The sequence below is a fragment of the Perissodus microlepis genome, chromosome 18 (genome assembly GCF_051167445.1).
Source record: "Perissodus microlepis isolate ML-2025 ecotype Zambia chromosome 18, ASM5116744v1, whole genome shotgun sequence".
NCBI classification, from domain to species: Eukaryota; Metazoa; Chordata; class Actinopteri; order Cichliformes; family Cichlidae; genus Perissodus; species Perissodus microlepis.
The window spans coordinates 24802635-24821007 of NC_140478.1; the positions used below are offsets into that span (position 1 = coordinate 24802635).

Below are 18373 nucleotides of genomic sequence, written 5' to 3' on the forward strand. Positions count from 1 at the left end.
ATATGTCTACTTAAAAGAAATCAAAGAAAATAAGACATCTGTGAATTCTGTTCTAAAATTCTCCTCCATCCTCAACTAAAGCCACTATACATATGCTTTGCTACGCTAGCAGGGCAAAGCTACTAAAATAAACAAAACAAAACAAAAAAGCTCAAGACAAACAGTTGGTTTGATGACTAAGCCATAAGCTGTGCCTCTCTGGGAAACGTAGGCAGTGAGTCAGTATCCTGCCGCTCAGACCGGCAGTTGCTCAGTGGCGCTCACCCTTTTTTATCCAGGCCTGTCATGTTACCCCAGGTGTGTATTGACTCAGGAAACTGGAAGGTGTAGACAACTGTGAGAACCAGCATGGTGTACATAACCACCGACATCCAGAAGTACTTCAGGGTCCTTCGCCACCACTCGTAGTGCACCTTCATGACAAGAATTAGAAGAGGACATCTGGATTTATGTGACTTCTCAGTCTGCCTCTGGCTGTTGCTGGGAGTTAGGAATACAAAATGTGCTGCGAACCTGGAAAGCACAGACTTTATGAACTCACTTAACAAATGACAGCAAATTCTGTGTTTGGGAAATTGAATTTGGGAAGTTTATGGCATCATATTCATATCTACACTTTAAATATATACTCCAAATAATATAAACAGCATTAAAATCCTTATTTCACAGGTTGCCACATTTGGAAGGCTTCGAAAACAATTATACAGATCACGATTTTAAACATCCCACATATTCCCCAAATGTTAATAATACATAATATAGAAATACGCAAGGTATTTACACATAAACAGAAGGCAATTCTTTATAATAAGCACTTTTTACTATGCTTGGCCTTGTATATTTCCCCCCTGTTAAATGCATATGTATTATGGTTTTATATCTTTAGTCCATTGACCTTTAAGCAGAATGAAAATCAATTACATACCCTAAATTGGAAGAATGTTAAACTGCATCATTTCCATCAAATACAATGACAATACATTTCACTTTACAGTTTATATTAATCCTTTGTTGTGAATTATGTGTCTCATGGTTGTTTAATAAATGCCAAAAACATTTAAAAGTCATTACTGATCCTTATTCCCAAAATACTGATGTTTTGTCAAAGCTGCTGTGACCTTGAAGATATCCACAAATTGACCTTTAGCCTCAAAGCCATGATATACCATCACAAACTGGTCCTAACGCAAAAAAATGTAATAGTGAAAAAATTAATTTTTTGTTTGTAGATGTTAAAATATTTGATATTTATTACATTGAAGTACAAGTGAAGTATCAGCATCTTAAATTATTATAATTTTTTTTTTAATTACAATAAAGAAATATCCAGTTTCCTGTTGGTTGGGGCTCCTTTACCATGAATTACTGCATCAGTGTGGTGTGGCATGAAAGTGATTAGCATGTTGCCGGTTCGATTATCGATGAAGGACTAAGAAGTAGCACCTTCAAGTCCAGGGCCATGGCTCTCGGTTGCAAAGTGGTGGAGTGCCCACCTCTGTCATGGACAAGTTGCAGCGAAATGGAGGAGTTTAAGTGTCTCAGAGTTTTGTTTACGAGTAGGGGAAGAGTGGAAATTGAAAAAGTGATGAGAAATGTACTTTCATCTGAAAGTAACCAGACGACCAGTCCATTTCTTCCTCTCCTTAACCCAAGTAAGATGCTTCTGATGTCTGCACAATCATTCCTTGCTCCTTGAGCACCTTTTCCTGTCACACCTTTATCTTCCAGTCAACTTTCCATTAATGTGCTTTGATACAGCCAGCCTTTTCAGGAATGACCGGTGGCTCACCCTCGTCGAAGACCCATATGGAAAACTGTCAAATTAGCTTCCACATGATCTAGGCTGCCTCTACTGAAGTAGACCAAGATATTAACAGATATAGTATTTATACTTTTTGTATAGTAATTTACTCAAACTTGAAATTTCGTCTTCTAATAATTTAAGATACTGAATTTCTGATTTTTAAAGCCGTAATCATAAAAATTTAAATATTAAAGGCTTGAAATATTTCACCTTACGTGCTGTGAATACACACTGTCATTGTTCACCTTTTGAATTAAATTACAAAAAACAAAAAATAAATAAATGTATCACAATATTCCATTTTTTTGGATGCACTTGTACATCTCAAATAGAAACGTCAGCATGTTTATTGTCAATCACTTGGTGTGCTTTCGGTGCGTACCTGGTATAGCGCCACACAGGAGAGGAACATCATCATGTAGATGATCTTGTACATGACGATACGTCCCTCAAAGGTGACGATGAAGAACATGCTACCGCAGATGTAGATCCAATATTTGACCATCAGAGCCATCACCATGTTACCAAGGACGTGCATGAGGTCCTGTTCCCCTCCCTCCTCAGACTCCTCTTCCTCTGTAAAAACAGTTTTGTATTTTTCAGTCTAGTAGATCATATTTGTTTCTGGATTTTCATTTCTAACCAAATTCCTGGAATTTGTCATGAATAAAGGCATATTTTCTTCTTCTTTAAAATTCTTTGGGCCCACCCAAGATCTCCAGTGACATTGCTGATCAGTGTTAAAAGTCTCTATTATAAGTTTTCCAATGCCATTATGTGCTAATTCTAATACCTGTAAGAGATATTTGTTCATGTTTTTCATTGTTGTTAACAAAGTTTGTATATTTCCTAAGCATTTTTTAAAATGTTATCAATATAAGTTTATTGTAACATAGGTCATGCCTATAACCTGTTTATAAACTGTTTACGTATATACTACTGTAAGACAACAAAAGAATAGCATAGAGCTTACCCTGCTTCTTCTGATCCTCTACATGAACGTCTAAGAGACCAGTGCTGTCTTCCTTTTGTTTTTCTTGTCTCTCTGTAAGCGCCTGTCTCAGCAGTAACCAGAAGGTCAGCATACAAAGGACCTTTTTATAAAAGACGAGGAGCAAAGAAAACAAAAAGATGAAACAACAAATCACACAGAGTTTACTTTAACTGTGTGGGACCAAAAATACTGATGGTCAAAATAACACAAGAGGATATTCTGTATACTGCATGTAGTAAGTCAGACTTGAGTTTGTAAACTATACTTGGATTGTCTAAAATTTGTCTGCATCGACTCTTTAAATAAACATCATTAGCCATCATTTTTCACCCAGGTGTGAAATACAGTGCAATGCATCTTCACTCTTTAAATTAATAAACACATACGCTCTGCACTACAACAGAAATGTGAGTAATTTAAAAAATACGTTATGGTAATTCCAAGTTTGTGTGTTGCATAAAATCATAAAATCTTATTCCAGACATAATCAGGTCAAGTTAAGTAGCTGGAAACCTGAACGCCTTAGAGTTATTCCAACACATGTCAAAACACTAAAACCTGACCTTCTTCAGGAGCACATTGCATAACTACACTGTCTTATATTATTAACCGAGTAGTGGAGAGACACAATTTGTTAGCGAGATTGTTTCAGGATCTTAAAAAATAAAGCTTGGTGCAGCATATGCAGAGTACATCTTAAATCCCTGCAAATATTAAACCATATTATGTGGTCAAGATTGCAGGCTGTCAAGCTAAATGTCAGGTTTAGTTGTTTGGCTAATGTGAACTCCCAAACCTTAGATGAAAGTGAGTGGAATGGGTTTTTCTTCTCAACAAAGAAGCCTTTGACTTTGCTGTAATCCATGTCTGGAAAAGTCCAAATGTACTGCAGAACTATCAGCAGGTTGCCGTAGGCCACCATGAAGGGAGACGACAGCATGGCGTAGCGCCTCCGATCACGGACCATCCACAGCAGGCAGGACCAGATGAGGAAGACGAACGTCAGCCAGCTGACGTATGTGATGCTCCACGCCTGGAGACAAACAAATCGGAGAGAAAAATTTACAACAAATGCTGCAGTCATGAATGACTAAGGAAGGCCACTGCTTGGAAATAGTGCGTTGGCGCAGAAACCACACGCACAAACACACATATATACACAAACACAAAGGGAAGCAGATTTCCAGATGATCATCAAACCGTTTTTCACTTCTGACAGAATTAATACAACAATGATTCATTACTTTGGCTTAATTTTATTTTTAAATATAAATCAGTTTCTACTATTGAGACCCGCAAAAACGACTGATATCCAAACACAGATGACTAAAAATGTGTACGTTTGTTATAATGCATAACATGACAAAGTAATGAAGCAACAGCATCAATAACTTTTTTAATTTTCAATTTAATGCTCAAACATTTTGGTAAAAATGCAAAGATCTTGTCTATGGCCTCCCTAAAAGCTGAGATTTGCACTGGTGTATCAGCATGTGTCAAGTTTAGAATTACAGATTGTTAACTTACTGTTAAATAACAATAAAAACAGTAACATTTAAATTATTTAACAGGTATTTGAACAAATTTATTGCTAAACTAACTGATTAAAATAAATAACGCAAATTAAAAAAAACAGTAATGGCAACAGAACAAAAAGTATGGTAACTATGCAATTTGAGACTGCTGATGTATTTAGAAGATGGTAATTATGATTTGTTATAAAAGCAGCATTTAGTTCTTTCAGCACTGACATTTTCCCATGAATGAATGAGAAAAAGGTTTTTAAACAATATTCTTCAAAGAAAGGTAGGAAGACTTTTGAATAATTAATTTTTCGTAGTGAAAAACATAATTCAATGATTTCACGAATTCAGGATTCTGAAAGAATTTATTTACATAGAGATCAAAGACACAATCTGTCTGTGCTACATCACAAATCTTAATCTATAGGCGATATAACAGAAGTGCCAGTGTAATCGTTAGGCTAAAATTTGCAAATGTCATCATGCAAAACACAGCCATCCGCTTCTCAGTGCTCAGAGGCTCGGTGCGATGGACTGTCACATAGTGGTAACTTGCAGTGTGGTTAGACAAATCAATATTTCTGGTGTCTTTTAGTAAAATCAGGCTGTGCACTCCAGAGCAAAGGACAGATTGTTACCAGCAACGTTTGGAGTTGCGTCAGTGCCTTTGGGAACGCTAACTTGCAGTTCTGTGAAGGCGCCATTAGCTCTGAAAAGTACGCTGATATTTTGGAGCAACATATGCTGTCGTGACATGACAACGATTTAACAAACAGTAGTGCTACTTGTATTTCTGTAAAAGAAAAAAAATGAATTACTCCAGGAATGTCTAAACTGAGAACAGATGCTCATTTTTGGTTGCATTCTGCCACACATGCAACCATACACGCTGCCCAGTAAAGCCACAGTTTCCTACTGCTAGCCAGCCAGTAGTTCCACTGGAGCAGAAAGAGGTTCAGTGCCTTGCTCAAGGGCATTGATGTTGATCGAGCAGGCAGGAGTGTTTTGCAAACGACATTTTTCCACCAGGTTTGCGGGTTTGGGCCTGTTACTCTCTGGATATAAAGCTTGAATGTCAAATTAATGTGTTCATATAAACAGCAAGCACATTTTAAGAGAACAAGTAGGAACGACAAAGTAAGTAAGATGTATATTTTTAAAATTTCATTCATCTTATTAAGAAAAACTAAGCACTGACTTTCAACATTACTCACCATCATGGCTATGAGAGCACCGATGTAGCTTTGTTTCATGATGAAGTGGAAGATTTTGACCATCGCACCGACTCCTTTTTTCTTTATTATATTCTCTTCACTCTCGGTCTCCTTCACAGATGCCTCCTCCGGGGGCAAACACACTTCATACACACACTCTTCTTTCTTCTCTGTTTGGACAAACAAACAGCTCATTACAACACTTCTACTGTGGAACTGTGTGGATCTATTATTGCACTTCCATAAAGTTGGGGGCAACTGTGAGAGTTTAACTTCACAAAGCACAGAAGACAACAGATTCTGACTTTCAATTCTTAGTTTGCAAAAAGCTCTAAACACCTCAGATTTTACACATTAAAGTAACTCGGCAGAAACCCAAATAAGACTTTCCCTATCTTCCCTTTTCATGTCCCTTGAAAAGTTTTTAAGACTTTACAAGTTCCTCAGTACATTAAACAGCCATATTCACAGGATATTAAGTATCTCACCTCATAACTACTATATTAACTAAAATAAGTGAAGGAAACCTTTAAAACAATTCAGTAAACTCAGCTGCAAATAAGTGCAACATAAAACCAAAATGAAGGCGGGAAGGGTGAAGTAGCAGATGTATTTAACACTTAATATGAAAGATAATTTACTTTATCTTGAAGCCATCTTTGCTGCTTTTATGTACTGTTAACTGTGCACATTTGAATTCACTGCATAACATGTATAGTCTATTTTAAAAGTTATGGTGGAAATACACCATACATAAGTTTTTACCATATTTGGTAAAAACTTCATCAAAGGTATTTAATTACTTCCAATCACTTTATGATTATGACTATTTATTCCTCACACAGTTAACTTAAAAAAACCTAACAAAGTTAATTTAATCAGAAAAAATATATACTGTTACACTCTATATTTTATTTAGCCTTTGTAACTAAGCATATGAAACTTAATTAAACCCTTACAAACAAATGTGGAATTCAACCACCTTCCTGATTTCTCCTTTTCTATATCTTTGTCACACTGAAACGTTTCACATCATCAAACAAATTTAAATAAAACAAGTAAACACAAAATGCAGTTTTGAATAGAGGTGTTTATGATTAATATCAAAATGACAATTTTGAATGTTTTACGTGGTAGCAGCACTATTTTACAGATTCACTGCAGACTAGAAATGTTCATAATAGAATGAATAAACAGCTCACCTGTGCCATCACTGGGCTGGTCCATTTTGTACTGAGGGGTTGAGTACAAGTCCCGACAGACTGGTCCATTCTCAGTCACGGCAAACTCAAAGGAGGTCCCGTTTGAAGTGGGCACAGCCTGCAGATCATTTTTAAATAAATAACAAATAAACTTTAGTAGATGCGGAACATTTTTTTTTGTTATGAGCTCACACAACAGTTTAGCATGCCTCACAAAGGCAAAGAGGAGTAACTAATGTTGTTTGATACTGGACACTGTTTTTTTCCACAGGAAACTTTAGCCATTTAGTTACCACACTTTGGCTTTGTTGGGCAATAGAGGCACGATTTCTACTTTTCACACTGCATGGTTTTTGAAGTTGATACAACCCCTTTTCTAAAAAAAAAAATGTAATGAAATCAAATCAAATTAAAATTACTTTGATCGAGGGCTTTCATATTATTTCAATCGATGATTATCCTCATCAAAATATTTGAATAACATCCATATTATCTGTAGAACGTCAAATTTGATGTGATATACATTAAAATCCATTTATTTTTATTTTTTAAACTTTATTAACTCAATTTTTGTTAGCTATACATTGTTTAAATAAGCTGTTGCCGCACTAAAGTAGTTATTGAGAGAAAATAGAGCTGTGATAAACTAGAAAGTGTGCTGGTGGTGGATAGGTGACAGCATTCTCACATACATTGCGATGTCATTAGTTTGATCTCCACTCATTTGTAGTTTTTGAAATACAATGTGGGCTGTAGGCCTCTATTTTATTAAAATTAAAAAACAAACAAACAAAAAAATTCCCATCCGACAATCACAGATCTGCCTGAAAAAGGTTTCATGGGAAAGAAAAGAAAGAATTAGGCAAAAATTTCAGGTGCCTACTGTTAAGTTTAAAAGGCTATTATGTCCTCTGTATATGAGAAGCTAGAAACAAAACATCAGTCCTCTATCTGAAAAATTGTGGTTTCTACAGACAGGCCTGTAAATTCTTTAAAAAATAGCCAAATGCACGTATGTACTAGTGTAATAATTTTCCCTCATAATGCTAGCTGTAAGTGTTTCCTGTGCAAAAACAATGTCTAAAAAAATCACTACCTAAAACAATGTGAGGCCTCAGCAGACTGACAATGCTGTAAGTTGAGAGTTTGGTGCAAAATGACTTTTCTGTGCTCCTGCAAACAATGTTTCTCTTGCTCAAATGTTGCACATAAAGAAGTCATTTTTGTACTAAGACGTCTTCAACCTTGAACAGATTTAGACCAATACTGATACTAATATAACATAACAAACCACGCAACATAAAAGATTTGTTATTTATAATTGTTAATGTACTCGCTTGCGCTCTGACTTTCAAAATTTAATTCATGTTCCACTGTTATAAATGCTGAAAGATTTGAAAACAGCTAATATTTGTTGATTATATGGTCCACTGATAAACTGGTCTGAACGTTGTCTTCTGAAGCCTTGTAATGGCCAGTAGCAGGTATTTTTACACAAAGGGCTAAAGATTTTCTTTCACACTTATACTGGAAGTCAATAAAGGAGATGTTTATTCAATGTTGATATGAACAGGAGGACAGTTCAAAGTGGAGGCAATAGTACCCTCAATCTAAATTTTAACCAATGGGTGTTCAAGAGCGTCTGAAAATAAGAACCAAACCTTTAAATATCATCAATATTCATCAGATATAATTCCTGTGATTTTTGTATTGTAAAAGCTGTACAGGTACTCCCTCTTCCAACTTTTCCAGCTAAGAAATACTTGCACAGCTTTTCAACTGAGAAGATAAAGGTAGATCAGGTTAGCAACATGTGTATATATAATGTTTACTTAAGCCCTCGATTAACAGAACCAATCAGGATGTAAAAATTAAAGGAACCCCGTTCAATGAGGATGCAGTGTGAAAAGCACTTTGCAGCGATTTCCTTTCTTGCAGCAAGACTAAAAGGGGTGAAAATGCACAGATTTAAGACACATCCAGAACAACCCGCACCTCTGTTGTACTGATTCCATCCTGGGTGGAGAGGAGCTAAGAGGAGAAAAAGAGCATACAAGGCAAGGTGTGTTATCGATGAGTTGCTGAAGTCAAAGGCCTCCGTGTTCTTTATAGTGGTTGATAAGCAAGAACAAAGCCGAGTGCTGCTAATCTGTAAATCGAGACCATCACTCATCTGCGTCTGCACACCCTGAAAGCTTTTAAACCTCAGGAGGTCAACGGTGGAGACAGCGTACGGGCCTTGATGTAGGAACAAGGTCACAATAAGCGTGCGTGTGCGAGAGAGGCAAAGTGTCTTGGTCTGAAATCTTTCCAGGGATGAGTCGATTATCATGAAGATGAAGCAAATGGAAGTTTAAGGAAACAATCAACAGCTGCAGCTTGACGTTAGAGTTTAATAGAGTTGTTTTTATTGTTATTTGAAACTTTAATATTACTGATTTGTTCCATTCTGCTTTATTAAGACTGCCTGTTATTGTTGAATCGTAAAACGAAATCAAAGTGTTTACGCGTTAAAAAGAAACAAGTGTTTTTCTCTCACTTACAAAGTTAAAAAAATATTATTATTTTTTCTCTGTTTCTGAACCTTTATCCGGTTTGTTTTAAAAGGACGGCATCGTAGAAAAATAATGATAATAATCAATACTTTGAGTGGCTTGTGTCCGCGTGTGTCTTAACCCTGACGTACGTTTTTCTCGTCTGTGCCCTGGCGTGATCCCCACCACAGCAGCCGCTTCCTGTTGGCTGAGATAAATGATTTGCCCAGCTCCTCCTCCTCGCACACATCATCGTCCTTGTCGTCCTGAAAAAACACAGATAGAGAGTTTCGTGTTTGATGTGAATCTTTCCGCTGTTGTGCAACGGAGATGATACTCTCAAGAGTTATGGTTTCAATCTGCTTCTAGTAAACACTGTTTTACGGTCTGTGAGGGAAGAAACTGAGGAGGACTTGGATGAAATGAGTTAGCATCCCTGACGAGAGTGTCACCGCAAAGTAAAAATGCACAAGAAGTTATTTAAAGAGGAGCTCATTTTCAGCACCTACCATGAACACTAAAGACAAAAATCAATTGCATTTTTGTAATAAATAAATAAATCAATAATAAAGAAGGTAAGACTGTTGTACAGTCTATATTTTTTTGTCTGGATTTGATTTTGTCTTGCACAGCTCATTATTTCTCCACTCATCATTTACTGCATCACAAGGAAGCAGTAAGCAGTACTGCGTGATGTCCATTTATATATTGCCAGTTACTTTATTCAGTTAGTTTGCAGTATACAAATTTAAAGACCTACATTTTGTTATTGAAAAATTTTAAATTGTTATATTTATGTAACGACATTCATTCTTGCACTTGACTTCTTAATTCTGAAAATGTTTCATGCATTTCTTTCTATTATCTCTCTGTAGGTGCTGATGCACTGGGGTTTTGTAAGCAGGTCTAGAAAGTGAGATCCAAGTTTATTAAGACTGCCTGGTAAAATAAGGGACTTAATTGTCTGTGCAGATTCTCAGTCATCCAGGTTAGTCTTAAATGATGGAAAAAAAGGCAACTGCACGTTTTAAATTGTTTTTGAAGCGTTTTAATCTTATCCAAAAGGACTCATTAGTTCTAAAGCAACTGGCAGAGTCTTGGGTAAGATGCGCCTAGCCCACTAGGCTAGGAGGGCTGTCCCCTCTGGAGGAGGTCCTAAAGGTCCTTAGCCCACTACTGATCAGGCGAGTCGTCACGTGACTTTGTGTTTATGGTGATGGACTTCTGTTTAAGTTTTTTTATGTAGCAGATATTTACTGGCTGGCATCTTTATGATAATAGTCCCAGTCTTAGTTTTTTCTACCTTTGAAATGTAGTTTTTGTTTGTAGTTAGGATCATAGATTATATTTAATTCCTTGAGTTTCAGTTTATCCCTGTCACGTTAATCCCTTATTTTGGTAGCCATTTTTCTTTCTTTGTTTCTTCTTAGCTTAACTGGTTTTACATGTGTCTAGTTCTCAAGGTGTCTCTAATTTCTAATTACCTCTTTTGTGTATTTAATCATGTTCTTTTTCTGTTTACTTCATCCTTGTGTGTTTTTGCTTATTGTCCTGTGTGCTTTTGGCTTTAGCTGTTTGAATTTTGACACTATTTGCTTTTGACCTTAATAAATGGCTTGTTTTGTTATTTTTTAAGTTTACAAGTCTTGCATCTGGGTCCTTTCCTGCTCCCTGGAACAAGCTGTTTTAGCTTCTCTCATTTTAACACAACTTTCTTCTGATTGGCTGCCCCTCAGAAAACAATGTGTATCGAACTTTGTGTCTGACATCATACAGATCTTAAAAATATTTTTTTTAAGTGTGAAACCTTACAAATTCATCTGAAGCAGATTCCTTATGTCTCACTTCTTTGGATCATTACTCTGCTTTCAGAATTTGATGAACTGCTGCTAAATAAACACAGATGACAAACTATAAATCAACCTGTAAAGTGATTTATAATCCGCCTTATTTTTCTGGCAAACATGAGGTCCATCATAATCTGGCATCTCCACCATCGAACAAACCTGTCCGCTGCTGATTTAAGCCACAATCATTTTTTTATTATCTAAAGTGTAAGAGTGGGTGAAAACACACAGACCCACGCACGCGTACACGTAAACACACACACACAAACCGCTCTATGAAGTGATCAATAATGCATACAGCCCCACCAGTTTACAGGCTGGTATTGATCTCTCTATAAAAACACTAATCTATAACTCCATTACAGGACAATGGAGCTGAGCTCGAGCTCTGAGGTTAAGGAAGGCAGGATGAATTCAGGAGGGGCGGTCTTCTTGATTATGATTGCACAACATTTCACTCAGGACTTTATGTTTCAACTCAGTGGTGGGAGCAGAGCAAAAATACAGTCAGGGTCAGTTCACCAAAACTGTTAAAATAAAATACTCTGTCAGTGAAGTGTGGGTTTTTCCTTCCTTCCTTTCCTTTTTTCCTTCCATATCTGTGATTTGTCTCTCCACTAGTACAGTGGCAGTGAAACTCACAACACAATCTAAGATTACACCTAAAAACAAATCTGTGACACCTAAGTGCTGGGTGCATTTGATACTTTTGTGTTTTAAAGAGCTGCTTATTGTGGCCAGACGTTAGAAACACAATTGTAAAATATTATTAGCAATAAAAACCCAAAGCAATCATTTAAAATATACAAAATAATTTCACAGAGGTGAGGAATAAACTTGATAAAGAGAAAAAGTGTGAAATTACAGACTCTATAGAAAAGATTTTAACACAGATCTTTCATTCATTCAACATTTTTGGAGCAGTGGATTCTGTTATTATGTAAGAGCTGCATTTTTCTCTCGTACAGAGCTCTGTAAAACAGGAACGTAGCGCTGAAACCTGTCCTCCCTTTATGCTTTGTCAAAATTAGACCAGCAGTGTCTCAGATAACACCTAAGCTGTGTACAGATTCCACCAGTGATCGATCGCCCTGAAATCTTCCATCAGTACGGTTTCTCTGATCACAAGGCCACCTGGTTGCCCATTTAATTCAATCTGGATCTATTTCAGTTCACTGTCTGGAATTTACTGTGGAGCTGTCATGGAGGCTGTGTGTACTGCATTCAAACCGTGTCTCTGACACCCACCCAGTTTTTGCATCTGCTTTTAATCCAGAATCCACACTTTCCAAAGGAGGGGCTAATTTAAATTGGGCAGCATAAATATGCACATGCTGTTTGTCCACCAAGGTTTCTTCTCTACACTGTTATTGTTCAGTTAGATATAATTTATTAGGTCTAACTTTGTGTTAATAGTCACAGATTTTTGAGTTTGTGTGAAGTTGCTAGAAGTCAAGAATTGTACGAACTGAGTTGACTACAAGCTTTGCGTGATATTGGATTGATTGGATAGAGTGAAATCAGGCAATCATAGCTAAATGATATCAGGCGTTTTTAAAAAAGTAACTTTTCTATTGAGCTGGTCTCTGTAACCCAGTGTATTTCTCTCGCTGTGTTTACTCAAAAGCAGTCAAATCTGAGAAAAGTTCATTGCTGAATCCTTCAGAACCAAATCTTTTGCAAATTAACCTAATCCATGCAACATTATACCTAATAACTGTCACCGGCTTTCAAACTGGGGTGGTTGGAAATTGGGTTCTTTTTATGGTTGTTTTTTTAATTTATCCCTCATAACTTCAAATACAGGAACTAGTCAGTCGAAATTGTCAGGGAGCTTGAAAAACACATTTACGCTCTGATAAAGCAAAAAAAAAAATCAACCAATTTAAAGTGTCACAATGTAAAGCCAAAATGCGTAATTTTTCTTTTGTCAAAAATGAGAAATTAAAAACAAATTTTCTTGTCGAACCAAATTTGTGTTCCAGTTGTTGAAATGCCCTTGTGAGCTAGTAGGTAAAAATGAAAAAGTAATTTAAAAAAATTGTGATTTCCAGACACAGAGGTAACAGAAGAAAGAACCCACAGTGCCCCTTTAAACATTAAGGAAAGTTCCTGTTCACGTTTTAACACTGACCCTCCCATATCCCATGTGTATTTGTGTATAGTGGTAATGTGATGATACAATTCTTGAAAAAGTAATTTTTGGCTGCAGATGTCTTTTATTTGATTAGTACAGAAATCTCATCTAACTTTCATGTACTGTGATTGTTATTTCACATAAAATCACACTGATGATGGCTTTTTGGTGAAATAATGATTTTTTTCGATATTGTCCACCAGTTTAATTCAAGTATTGCAGAGCAACAGCAACAAACTGACCCAAATTAGCAGGTCAAAAGTGAGCATACCAAAACAGGGAGTGAGTCATCTATTAACCAAAAAAATCTCAGTATGAGGATCTCTTTGACACACGTGTCTCCTTAAACCCCACAGCAATTCAGATCAATGAGATGTAGCCGAAAGAAATCGATCTGCAGGTGGTAGGATTTGATGTAGGGTTTACTCAGAGAGGGGCAGCTTTATCACAAACACCCTGCAATATAAACCTAAAATCTGTTTATTATTGATCGCCAAATTCTGCCCCAAACATGTGCTAATGAAGTTACTGTTACTGTACAAGTGAGTAAACGCACAGGTAGCTCATATTGTTCTGCAAAGCTAAGATTCAAAACTGAACATCTGTCTGAGTTCCATTAAAAGCTGTTTGAAATATTTATGTAACAGATCCAACGCTACAGAAACAGGAAAAGGATCAAACTCTGTGAAAGCTGAGTTGTGATGTTGCAGAGTTCTGTGTGTGCACAGTCTTGAGAAAAGACATGCAGCAGCTTCTATGTTCCCTGAAATTTTTTCTCATGGATGAATCTCTGTACATGAACGTGACTAAAACCGAAACTCAGCTCTGTCTGTAACAGCAGATATGCTGTCTTGGCGATGTGGATTATTATATTAAACTCACACAAATGTACATGTAATACAGGCAGTGTGATTTAGTAAATCCTGCAGTACATTTTCAAGAACAGAAGACTTATGGAGACTGTTACTAAATCTGACCCATAACATCTAAATTTAGCCAGATCATAAATACAATTGTGGAGCTGCTTTCAAATCAAAAACACCCGATATAAATGAAAATCAATAAATTATTGATGTGCTTTACAAAACATGTCACAATGTTTTGACTAAAAAAAAAGGCGTGTGTGCGCTCTCTCTGTCCTCACCATCAGCTGGTCGATGGGCTCCTGCAGCCAGAGGCGGATGAGAGTAGCCAGGGTGTAATAGAGGATCAGCAGCATGATGGGACTGACAAAGTGGTACCACTTACGCCGCGGGTGCACAGTGAGCTTCCACGTGCAGGAGCAGTTGCTCTGGACAATGGGGGAGATGCCAAACACACTGAGAAGAGACAGAAAGGTTTATGAGGATGGAAAAAAGGTTTTTAAGCAGTAAAAACAGCAGACAAATAAGATTTTATAACACTTTTTTGTCTCCTAATGTTTTACTTTGTAAATTTCTTTAGTTTATACATGAAAAGAAACATTTTACTAAACAAATTTAAATCAAACAGAGTTTACTGGCTTCCTTTAGTCGTATCCTGGAGAGCAAAAATGTACGAAAACTCTTAACAGCTTAAATCTTCTGATGACTGCACAGAACACATGAGAGAGACTATGTAACTCATCGGGCTTCACCTGGAGATTTCCCGCAAGGTGTGGGAATGTGTTGCTGGGGAGACGGATGTCTGGACTGTTTTGCTCAGATGCTCCGAGTAAATCCAGTTCAGTTCAGTGTTGAGAGTTTAATGATTTAAAGGAACAGTATTTAGGGTAAATCTAATTGGAGGCTTGGTAATTATGGAGAATGGCAGTACAGAAAGAAATTTAAAATAAATAGTGCCATGTGATCGCAGCAGAGCATTTCGCTCTGTGCAGGCTTACTTATGGCAGGGCCTTCATCTACTGTCTGACTACTGTCAAAACTGCTCTCAGTTTGAGTCAGGGACACAGACGCAAGCTAAAAACTTGAAAGCTTGTTCTTAGAGCTGGATCAGTTGACCCTGAAACAGCCCTTAGTTGTGCTGCCATAGACTGGGGCTGTTGGGGGACTTGTAAAATGATGCACTGATCTCTTCTCCTCTATGCTCTCTTTCTCTCTTTGACTCTCAGTGCATTTATTTCCCTCTACTGCTTGTTATTAACCTGCGTCCAAGCTCTCCCATAGGTAGTGATTTATCCTGTTTGTTGATCATCCTGATCCTGTTCATCACCTTTTCTGTCATCTGTTTCCCCTCAACCCCCAACTTGCTGCGGCAGAGTACTCCCTTCCTGAGCCTGTTGCTGCCTGTTGTTTTTTCTCTCCTCACAGTCACTTTAAGTTGCTCAGAGGGGATTTCTGGATTGTTGGGGTTTCTATAACACTGCAAGTTATTTATGGTTTATGCAATTTTTTTTGTGATTTGACACTACAAAAACAGTGATGATCAAACTAGCTTATGATGATCTCACAGAGGGCAAATATTGCTCCTCACTTCAGGTATACAGGTTTCACTATGAGCACGGAAGCCAAACGCACACGCTGTCCAAACGTTTTGATGAAAAGCAGCCAATCAGAAGAAAGTGGGATTAAGGGAGAGGAGTTAAAGCAGTTTGTTTCTGACAGTGGATGAAGTGGCCACTGTATCATCATCATAAATCCACTTTAATAAAACCAGTGTTACAGTTTCTTCCAGTCGACTTCTGTAATGAACTTTAAAAAACTAAATATACTTTCTGATTTTGGTAGCAACTCTCGTCTAGTGGTCATTTTGGCAAGAAACTCTCTAACCCTGGATTCTGTACAATGCGGCCAGGCTAAAAATGTGTTCATAAAACAAAGGATGTCATATGTTTCACTCCTTTTCCTTCTGAGCAGAATAAAGGTCATCTACTCAGGAACTGCACTGACGTATTCCAGTGACAAACACTCAGATTTAGAAGCCTCCAGAGTCTTGTCTTTCATGCCATGTCGAGGAGCGAACGACCCCCAGAACCCAGCACATTTCCTGAACAGTTTCTTGTTACAGCTGGGGAAGGCTGGTTAGTCACATGACAGGGGACTTCCACTTTAAGGCGGTGAGGCAGGAAGTGAAGTGGAAGCCAGGACTCTCAACAGTCTCACTCAGCACCAGGTCCACAGCAAGGCCGAGTCATTGTCAGCAGGGACAATTAGGACAGGCACTGAGGTGGCCTATTGTCAAATCGAGGCTACACGTATATATGGGCCAATAGTTTCCCTCTGACGACCTGAAGTGCGAACTAAACAGGCCAGAGCAGAGGAGATCATGCCTCAGTTTTTACACAGCAGCAGACAGAAATACTTCAGTGATGTGGAAAGTCAACATGAACGTGTGAGTAGACGGCAAATGATGAAACTGACAGTCTGTTTGTGAAATAAGAATCGGAACAGTGACAACCTTTCCAAATGCTGGCCCTCAGACAGACAAATTAGGGCCTTCTTTACTTCCGAAATGAGAAGACCACAGTTTGGGAACCCTCCCCCCATAAAACACTAACTAAATATAAAATAGGGGATTTAAAAAGTAAAGAGTGCTTTTTTATGCTTTGTACACAGGGCATCGAGTTCTCAACAGTTTTATGCCAATCACCCTTAAAATGTGTGTCTAATTTTGGCCTTCACAACTTTACTTCCTCAGTGACGTGTTAACGGCAGTGATTCTTTTCCTTTTATGTCTCATTTAAAAGATTTCTGGAGGCGAGAGCCTACACTCACCTTTGAGTATTTTACTTTCCAATATCCAGCATTTAATTAAGTATTTCAGGGGACCAATAACAACAATTATTCTCTTAAATTTAAGGATTTTTAGACAACCTAAGAAGTAAAGGTAAACTAAATCATACTAGAGTGATGTGATGACCCCTCAAATTTATCACACTCAGACGGTAGCCCGTCTGCGCGGTCACTAAAGCTGGACGATTTAAAGAGATTACCCTGTGTAGATGGTGTGAGGGTGAGCGGTTCATTCATTCTAATGACTTTGTTTCCTAATGAAAAACCTGTCAGTGGGACACTGTAATCGCTTCCTTATCTGCCATCTGAGGCCGGAGCGGGACGGAGAGGACACGGGCTTTATCAAGGCAGTTTCAGCTATACATAGCTGTAACAGCAGCACAGCTTTCAAATGAGAAAGTCTGAGATCAATAAAACACTGCAACACCAAGGGCACTGAGATATCAGCTACACAGAGACAGCTGCAGTGCTACTGGTGAGACACCGCATCATTACTATAAGTTAAAGGACCTGCTGTACAGCAGTGGGCGTACATCAACTTTAGAGAGCTTTTCTACTTTACATTCAAAGCCATTTTTTAATTGATCTTTCTGAGTTACTAGTGAATTTAAGCATCTCATTTGCATTTTTTTTGTTTTAGTTTAGTGTGATAAATTACCTTTACTGTGGCTGCTGGACTCCAATTTTTTTTATCTTTAATACAAAATTAATGTTGTACATAATTCTCTAATCATCATTCATCAAAATTAAACCAAAGATTAGTTTGAAATATTTCTCTTCATGTGTATTAAATAAGAAAGCTTTTAAATCAAACTGTAAAATCATTCACTTTTTGTTGATATTCCAGTTTCTTTTTGAGCTGCACTACTCCACTAAAATAATATTGGCATCCATTCATCCATCCACCCTCGCTTCTCGAGGTCCAGTTAGCATTCTAAGGCGTAGTCACCTCCTCCAGCTCTTCTGAGAGGATGTTGGTGTATTTCAAAGCCATCTGAGAAAGATTATCTCTCCCACATGTCCCGGATCTGTCCAGGGGCCTCCTCCCGGTTGTACATGTCCAAAACATCTCACTGAGGAAGTATCCAGGATGCATCCTAATCAGATGGCTCAACCATCTCAGATTGATTGGTTCAGCATCTGCACCGGTTCATCTGTCAATCTTTCTTTCTCCGTTCTTCCCCAACTAATGAACAAGATCCAGAGATACTTAAACTCCTCCACTTTGAGCCTAACTTCACCCCCAACTCCAATGTCCGTGATAAGTGAACAAAAGCAGGGAATGTCCTCGTTAGCCAAATTAAACAATTAAAATCAGATGACTGATTAACACCAGTGAAGAAAACAAAGTCAAATTAATAACAGAAGTCGATAGAGGACATGTTTAGAGAGAATTCTAGCAGATATT

At 37.6% G+C, this 18373-nt stretch overlaps 1 protein-coding gene across 7 annotated transcripts in view; it reads right to left on the reverse strand.

The window, feature by feature from the left end:
- Positions 1 to 18373, reverse strand: part of piezo2b (piezo-type mechanosensitive ion channel component 2b) — a 91616-nt gene that overhangs the window by 45392 nt on the left and 27851 nt on the right. For 6 of the 7 annotated variants that reach the window (XM_084911757.1, XM_084911760.1, XM_084911758.1 and 3 more), the window contains exons 8-16: positions 14400 to 14574; positions 9424 to 9537; positions 8733 to 8768; positions 6738 to 6855; positions 5536 to 5705; positions 3595 to 3831; positions 2778 to 2898; positions 2187 to 2380; positions 265 to 413 (exon numbers count right to left, since the gene is read on the reverse strand). In XM_084911757.1, the coding sequence (XP_084767883.1) occupies positions 265 to 413; positions 2187 to 2380; positions 2778 to 2898; positions 3595 to 3831; positions 5536 to 5705; positions 6738 to 6855; positions 8733 to 8768; positions 9424 to 9537; positions 14400 to 14574 (1314 nt within the window). The remainder of the gene's footprint in view (positions 1 to 264; positions 414 to 2186; positions 2381 to 2777; positions 2899 to 3594; positions 3832 to 5535; positions 5706 to 6737; positions 6856 to 8732; positions 8769 to 9423; positions 9538 to 14399; positions 14575 to 18373) is intronic. The other variant, XM_084911756.1, reaches the window with a different exon arrangement.